Below are 8,685 nucleotides of genomic sequence, written 5' to 3' on the forward strand. Positions count from 1 at the left end.
CCTAGAGGTACCTGCAGCTCTCCTGGTGTCTCATCATGCCTTACCAACTATCGGATGGCTATCTACTGGCAAAGCATGCTGGGACGGACCTAGACAGCCACAGGTTGGCCAGGCCTGAACCTAGAGCCACATCAGGTAGCTACACCATGCAAATATCACCAGTGTTGTGCAATTCATAAACACTGCAGCATAGAAACACAAACACCGAGGGAATGGTACAATTCACCGGTAAAGGTTAATAACTAGAGGGTTTAATTAAAATATGCATTTAAACATAATCATACCAGAAGGACATGAACGAAGCAGATTTTGACAGTAAAGTCCCTGCGGCACCAGTAAAACCGATAACACACCGCATGCCGATGACTTGGTAACCTTGGCCTAACATCTCCGGTAGCCAACATGCTGCCACTTACTTCACCGAAATAAGTACATCTGTCTCACAAGGTACTGATCTGGATGTTCCCCAAATGAATATTCTCCACCTGCAAAGTCTCAAACTGTATATCCTGCACGCTGATGGTGCTGCCTTCAGGGAAGATTTCTACCGTCTCAATAATGGGAATGGTTTCTACAGTCTCTAGAATAGCGACAGTGCTGGATAGGTCAGTGGAATGTGGCTCGCTGGTTGGTGGCGCCACCGCTTGCTCACGGTGCAGCTTCCGATGCTTCCACAGGTTTGAAAACGAGCGATAGGCTCGGCCACAGTCCGGACAGGTGTGGGGCCGCTCCCCGGTGTGGATTCGTTTATGCTCGGAGAGACGGACCGCGATAGTAAAGGCTTTACCACACACGTCGCACTTGAAGGGTTTCTCGCCTGTGTGTAGACGCATGTGGTCCTTCAGGTGAGTGGATTGTCGGAAGGCTTTGCCGCAATCTGGGCACGGATATGGCCGCTCTCCGGTATGAATCCTGCGGTGAACCTGCAAAGACGTTTCTGTACTGAAGGTTTTGTGGCAGTCGGGACACTCCAAGTTCTTAGTACCTACTTTCTGCTTGTTCCGGGGTGGCCGTGGTTCTTTGCCCTTTACTGGATATCCAACGTCACTTATGGTGCCCGCATGCTGAGCTGCAACATGCGCGTTGAGGCGGGCATCGGAATTGACTTTCTTCCCACACACCGGGCACTCCAGCTTCTCTCCTGTTCCACCGCCTGCTCGATTACAACGATGATCCTTTAACCTCTGTGAACTAGGGTAATTTGTGCCACAGTCTCCACACCTACAAGGCACCTCACCACGATGCCCAAGTTGATGTACTTCCAGCAGCCTCTTGAGCAGGAAGGAAAGGCCGCAATCTTGGCACTTGTATGGGTACTCTCCAGTATGGTGATACTGATGCATGAGAAGGCGATAAGGGCGGTGAAAGTTCACCCCACACTCCGTGCACTTATAGGGATAGGCCTGGTTGTGCACAAAAAGATGCTGCTGTAGAGTGGAGGACTGGCTGAATGCCTTGCCGCAAAGCTGGCACTTGTGCGGCTTTTCTCCCGTATGGGTGAGCTTGTGCCGCAGCAGATTGGCTTGAGAGTTAAACGACTTGCTGCAGTCAGTGCACGAGTACGGACGCTCCCCTGTGTGCGTCAGCATGTGGTTTCGAAGGTGCGAGCGCTTCTTGAAGGGCTTACTGCAAGTCGGGCACTTGTGTCTCCTTTCAAGCGAATGCACAAAACGTTGGTGCCGTAACAACTGAGGAAGCAGGGGGAACTCTTTACCACAGGGGGAACATGTAAAGCCTCCAGCGGGACTTGGGAAAGTGTAGGCATTTAATTTCTTCTCTTCCACCGGGGCAGGCTCGCGTGGTTTATTGCTGTGCTGACGGCGATGGTAAAGGAATTTTGTCATGTTAACAAAGGTTTGTCCGCATTCACAGGAGAACAGGGGGTTGGGGAGGTGGGTCCGGCGATGGTTTAGTAGAACAGTCTCACTAGCAAAACCCAGTCCACAGTCCATGCAAAGGTAATGTGACTCTCCCCGATGTGACCTAAGGTGTTCCCCCACCTCTGGGTGCGTAGGGAACACTTTGCTGCATAACGGACAGCTATAGGGGCCAGTCTTATGAGACAACTGATGAAGCTCCAGTTCTCCAACACTCTTAAAAGTCAATCCACATGGCGCACAGGACAAAGCGGAATCCTCCGTTTCTCCTCCTTGTTCTCCGTTGGAAGGAACAGCCCCATTCCCACTTACTTGCTCACAATTTTCAGGGGTCTCTTTCTGTACCTGTTCGTCCATCGGTTCAACTGGAGAGTGCGGAGCTGTCTCGGCGGGTTGGTCACCCGCTTCTACGGCACTATCCTGCCCTTGGAAGTGAGTGGCTTGATGCTCCAGGAACTCCCCGGGCGTTTGGAAGAGCTGCGTGCACTCAGAACACTTATAAAATAAGACTTCCACCGCACAATCCTCCCCAACCCCTTCGTTTTTTTTGTACGAATGTTCCAAGTCCACCAGCACCTGGGTGTGTGAGACTGCAGTGGGCGATGTGGTGGGTACGTGGAAGTGTTGCTGGCCAGTCACAAGATGGACCTCGCCAGGAGCAGAGGGGTTGCACATGAGCTGTAACGCGTCCTCCATAACGTGGTCTTCTGTCTGTAGGAGTACCTTGGACTGTGGCACATTCTGGGTTTCCATATGAGTGTACCTATGGGCCATCCACACATCCTGGCTGTTGAACAGGGCTTTGCAGTCCGGGCATTCATAGTGAATCTCACTCCGAGACGGGCGCTTGGCTTTAGGGCTTTCAGGATTAGGCGGGTTCAGTAACCGCAGGTGCAGTTCCTGGTGGGCCAGCAAGTCAGTAGGTGTCATCAACAGTTGCCCACATTCCAGGCACTGGTACTGGTTCTCCTGAGAGCCCAGTCCTAGCACTTGGTACTGAGGCTCCGCAGCAGCTGCAGTGTGGCTTTGTTGGTGCAGGACAGCATCCGCCAAGTTGGGATATTCCTCCCCACACTCCGAGCACACATAACGGTGCTCTATGTACAACACCGTCTCCTCCGACTCCGTCATTTCAGCATCTCTGTTCTCCCAGTCTGGTGAATTAACTGCCAAGAGAAAAGGAATTGTGTCATTTCAGCATCTCTGGAATATGGCATTACAACAAAACAAAAAATGTGAAGAAATACAGAGAGATATCGGTGTGTGGTCTGAATACCAAGAAAGACACGCAGTAAGCAGCGGGTGGTTGCACTTATAGGCATTTGTCTGGGCTAATTGATGCATATTGGTTCTTTTTACTGTTCATAATGAATTTCATTTTACATGGTGATGTATAAATACTGACAAAGGCATTGCTACACTAGCACTTTGTTACATGTAATAACAGCTTGCAGTGTGGTCATTTGATACGCTGTGATTCAGCAATATTTCCATAACTGGATAAACACACATCAGCAACCTCTCATTATGCTTTCGCAATCCTTACAGGATGTTACGAATCAATTTGTTTGTAGAGTATCATCATTGAGGATTTAGTACTATCAATTTCACTGAATTGATGAGATTGGGCATTACATGCATGCAAATGCTGATGAACCAAGGAAAATGAATTCTTTTGTTGACTGGACAATGACAGAATAATGCTACTCTGCAAACTGTATCAGCAAAGCTGTGTGCCACCAAACATACCTGCCAACTTTATGTACAGTCAAGTGGCAACTGCAGTGGTACGGCAACCTGCATAGTTTTGGCCCTGTCCCCATGGTGAAATGCCGAAATCGCGTCATTGCTATGAAGGGGGCGGGGTCGAAACGATGCAATTTGTGACGAATTACATCACTGAAGACCCCCGTTCACTTCACTAGCAAGCAAGCAGGATGCGGGCGAGTGGTCTGGACTCCCAGGAGTTCGGGAGAACTAAACAAAATTCAGGAGTCTCCCGACCATTTCGGAAAAGTAGGCAAGCATTATATAAATAAAGCCTGATTGGATTACAAATTGCTGGACAAAAAAAAAAAAAAACCAGACCGACATCGGCATGTGTGAGTTCATGACCAGAAGAGGTACGTGAGCACATTCAGTCAGTTTCAATATTGATCCAATTGTTAAGAACAATTCTTGAAATATCAGATCTGTGCAATTTGGCTCTCCATGTGTATTGACTGTTCTGAACAATCAAGCAGCAATCTTTGGCCACCATTAGCCTTAAGTCACCAGAGGAATCAGGGATTTGAAATCCCTTGTTTAGATAAAAGGCCCAACTAGGGGAAAAGAACATTTAGACCTAATTTTGGAAGGCAATGGTCCTGTAACAATGTCCCACGTCTATCTGTATGTAACCAAAACACAAGAAAGCCTGTTCCAATGACAGTATTTTTACAAAACTGCAAATTAAACAGATATCCATACAATTAAAAACAGTTTTTCACTGTGTTTTTTGGCTCCAAGTTGGATCAGGTGCGAGAAAATAGAAGGCTGCATTGATTTACGAGTTTTGTTATGCTGAACATAGATATCCAAACATCTAACATTTACTGGTTAGTTTGTATCTGTATTCACCTTTTTGCATGCCTGTGTAATTAGCCATCTTCTGGCCATCTATAAATATTTGTGTGTATTAATGATCATGAACATTCCATGTACTGGCAGAAGCACGTTCAGTGCGATTCTGGGACATTGCCTAATGATCGCAGGATCACTCAGAGAATACTGCCCACACTAGCAGCAAATGAATTCTCTCAGTAATAGGGTGTGCATTAATAACTGTACATTGCAATTAGGTATTTACTCGGGCTGTAGTACGAATGTTAGATTTTTCAGAACTCCATGGCAGGTATTCTGCAATCTATAATAATAACATAACCAATTAAATTAAAAGACAAAAAATAAAATAAAAAGGGATCACAGAACTTTGTCAATTTTCGTTGTCAACTTTGACAATGGGAGAAAGAACTGTACTCGCCGTTCTAAGTAACAAATACTTTGACGTGCTGTATAGGTGTTAGTAAACATTACCAATAGTAGGTTAAGCATGACTACTTAGCTTCGGTGAAAAAAAAAAATTAGACAACCAAGTACTCTACTGCACTTCAAAATGAACATACAGCGGTAAAGGTCAACAGGGGGCATTGCTGGTTGAAAACCGGGCACCTTTTACATAAATGCCCAAAAGTCCATAAAAGGCGTCTCTTACATCTAAAATATCTATCTGCTTAATCAACGGCAAGGCCCAAAGTGCAGAAAACTGTACCTCTATACCCACCAAAAGATGTTCATTTCATTTACATAATGCAATGAGCCAGAGGCAAAATGTGCTTAGTTGATGTTAGCAAGTTACCCAACATCTTTACATAAATTCAGATACATGCGAGTTATATAGACATTTTAAAGACAAACATAATAGGGATGCTAAATATCCCATTAAAACAATCACTTGATCCCATGGGAGTTTTATCTCCCCATTTTTGTCCAGCGTCCTCCATTAATTAATCTGTCACTACTTCCCCCTTGTTGTGGTGCAATTACCAAGGTTCCAATTCCTAGAATGTCAGCTGGCGATGCCACTGATTATACAACAACTTGAGTGTTTAAAATCTACATAACATTTCCTCAATACCATATTGTTTGATTTGTAAGGCAGTGCTTTGTCCAGAACATCCTTTGTAAGGTGATTGTCTGCTAATTAAATAGTCAAAGAGTATTTTGCCCTCCAGACATTAACACTGTTACACCATAAAGAGGAGAATGTAATTTAGTATATTTTAGGCATTGTGTTCCAAATAGCAGAAAGACTTAAAGGAAAAAAAACAACACATGGCTATCACACCTGTGTTCTGCAATCATTTACAAACATAAAAAGATTTGAGAAACTGCTCTTTCTTGGGTTATGGACACACTGGCCTTAAAAATACATGTTAGAAATGCTAGTCAAAATACATATAAAAAACAGTATAGTATATACATACTGTATAGCTCCTCATCATATAAAGCACCACAAATTCCGCAGCGCTGTACAGAGAACTCACTCACATCAGTCCCTGCCCCATTGGAGCTTACGAGAGAAAGGAGAGAGGAGAGACAGACACACACACTACAGTCAAGTTTGATAGCAGCCAATTAACCTACTAGTATGGTTTTTGGAGTGTGGGAGGAAACCCACGCAAACACAGGGAGAACATACAAACTCCTCACGGCCATGGATGGGAATTGAACTCATGACCCCAGCACTGTGAGGCAGAGGTGCTAACCACTGAGCCACCGTGCTGCCACAAATATGTTGAACCCCTCAGACGCACCAAAGTAGAATAACTGTTTAAAATATTGCCCCTTAAATATGTACAGCCCCACTTGTGCACTGAAGTTTGTTTTCACACTCATTTACATGCATTTAAAAGCTGCATGATATAAACATGGTGGGCACATGCCCATAGACCTGTCACAGCTGTACTTACCTGATGCCCCACAGATCCCTGGAGATCAGCCTGGCATGGACACACTGGAGATATCTATAAAGCAGAGAGAGAGATAAGTAGGAATTAGATGTATAGCTGGAAAATCACCAACACGTGACACCTGACACGTGACTCAGGCAACCAGTGGCTGTGCTGGGACATGTAGTTCCCCCAACAGCTGGGGAGCCTCAAGCTGTCATTATTTCCATTACATATAAAAGAGCAGGGGGGTCCCCATCTACCCCCCATTGGCTGTCAGGATAATATTATAATATTCCACCCCCCACGCCTTATAGACAGGGATAATGATGTAACACAGTGGTATAGTCTTTAGAGTGGGCCCCTAGCCGGGACTAGAGCGCTAGCTCCGCGGGTCACAGCCTCACTCCTCTCACACACACACTTCCCTCTATAACCCCCAATCTCACCTACACACCGTCAGCCCTCACCGCGCTGCACTCAGCACCTGCGAACAACGCAGCCGAGAATTGGCTGACGGCATACTACGGCCGACCAATCGGAAGGCTGCTTGTTAGAGCACCGTTAAGAATCCAAAGCCGAGGACGTGACGAAGTGACGTTGACTGCAAATCGCCATCTTAGCTGCGGGCAAAGTCTTCCAGAAAATAACCTGTATTGTATTAAGTGCTGCTAGGCTCAAGTATTTTAGCTGGGTGGGTGGTTTTTTTGTTATATTTGATATTATTTTTAAAGCATTATTTTATTATAAACACCGTTATATAATCAAGATGGTGACTTTTTTTTTATTTACAGTGATACCCTCCAACTGTGACCCTTTGCATAAAATTCACTGCTCTGACACTTAATTTACATATGCAGTTACCTGTGTTAAAGAAACTGAAATGCTTTCACACATCAGTAAATGAATTCAGCACAGGTAATTCTCTGCAATTGGTAAATTAAGTGAGGAAAAGGATATATACAGTATCATACTGCATAGGTGCCTACTCTCCTGGAATGTCCAGGAGACTCCAGAATTTTTGGGAGTTCTCCTGGGAGAGCAGGACAACCTCCTGCATTCTGCCCACTACGTTAGTAAAGGGGGCCGATTGCAGCATCCTGACCCAGCCCTCTGCTGTATTGGGCTGGAATTGGCAAAATTTAGCATAGGAGCAGGGTCTAAAGACACGATTCGCATGACCACGCCCCCAGGACGCAGCGGCGAGACCTCTCCCGGAAATCTCACTGCCGAAGTTAGCTAGTATGTCATATTGTGGTGGGTGGAAGGGGTTACAGATATAGGACCTTTACTTTGTGTTCTTCAAGAATAATTTCACTTTGCACGCCACACGCTAGCCACACTAAGTGGACATTTATGTCACAATTTAGGAGGGATAATCTAGATTTGAGAGGACTGTCCCGCCAATTCTGGGATAGTTTGGAGATGTATGAGCTAGCAGGCGCATCTTTACTGCTGTGCGCACCAGCGTCAGGTGTGCATGACATTGGAGGGCATAGGCAAACCGAGGGAGGGTTCCTAGTGCTGGAAACCCCCCTCCAAGCCTGGGGCACTACATGATTGAGGTGGCTGGACCCTGCCTCTGCTTCACACGGCTCTGCTTGAAAAGGGAGAGCTGTGTGCACCTAACAGTAGTGCACACAGCATTGCCCATGTATATTATGGGGATAGAAAGAGTTGGAGAGCAGCCAAGCACTGTCTAATATTATAGCGACGCCCCCATGCATGATGTTTACGCCCACTGGTGGCGTGGTGTGGAAACCCCCCCTCTACAAATCCTGCGTTTGCCCGTGGAGGGGTATTTTTAGGTAAGAGGGTTGTGGTGGTGCAGTGCTTTGGAAGTGCTAGAAACACCTCTAGATGACATGGCACCTCAATGTGATGTGGCCACACCCAAAATAGTATGATGACGCCAACTTCTCCTGTGGCGCAGACACATCTTCCAAATTACTAAATATATCAATTTTGGGAGGTTTGGATTTAGTGTGTTGTGCGATGCAAAATGTTGCTCTACACACCTCTATACAGCCAATATGTCAGCATATAGCCCAGATACCTCCATATATGGCTTTGCAGAGAATATTGAATCATTTGCATCAGTCCCTGCCCCATTGGAGCTCACAGTCTATCCCTCTGTAAGTATTACACATTATCAAGTAATGTCAGAGGTGTCGTACCAGGAGTAAGTAATATTGCTCAGCTCTATAAATATATCTCTTGACAATATAAAAGGTAAATGTATCCTTGCTGCTTACAAAATAGATAAATATACTGCCAAATAGAATGTAGCGCACGGGATACTGATAATGAATATACTC

General features: G+C 45.6%; 1 protein-coding gene across 1 annotated transcript; it reads right to left on the bottom strand.

Annotated features, from left to right (window-relative positions):
- Window positions 1–229: 229 nt before the first annotated feature.
- On the bottom strand, window positions 230–6,896 carry LOC142107769 (zinc finger protein 574-like). Its single transcript, XM_075191386.1, has 3 exons — window positions 6,817–6,896; window positions 6,389–6,442; window positions 230–3,043 (listed from the first exon to the last, which is right to left on the bottom strand). Exon 3 carries the CDS (start codon window positions 3,006–3,008, stop codon window positions 441–443), a length of 2,568 nt encoding a protein of 855 aa, XP_075047487.1. The 5' UTR covers window positions 3,009–3,043; window positions 6,389–6,442; window positions 6,817–6,896; the 3' UTR covers window positions 230–440.
- Between the last annotated feature and the right edge of the window lie 1,789 nt (window positions 6,897–8,685).

Source organism: Mixophyes fleayi, chromosome 11, assembly GCF_038048845.1.
Source record: "Mixophyes fleayi isolate aMixFle1 chromosome 11, aMixFle1.hap1, whole genome shotgun sequence".
Lineage (NCBI taxonomy): Eukaryota > Metazoa > Chordata > Amphibia > Anura > Limnodynastidae > Mixophyes > Mixophyes fleayi.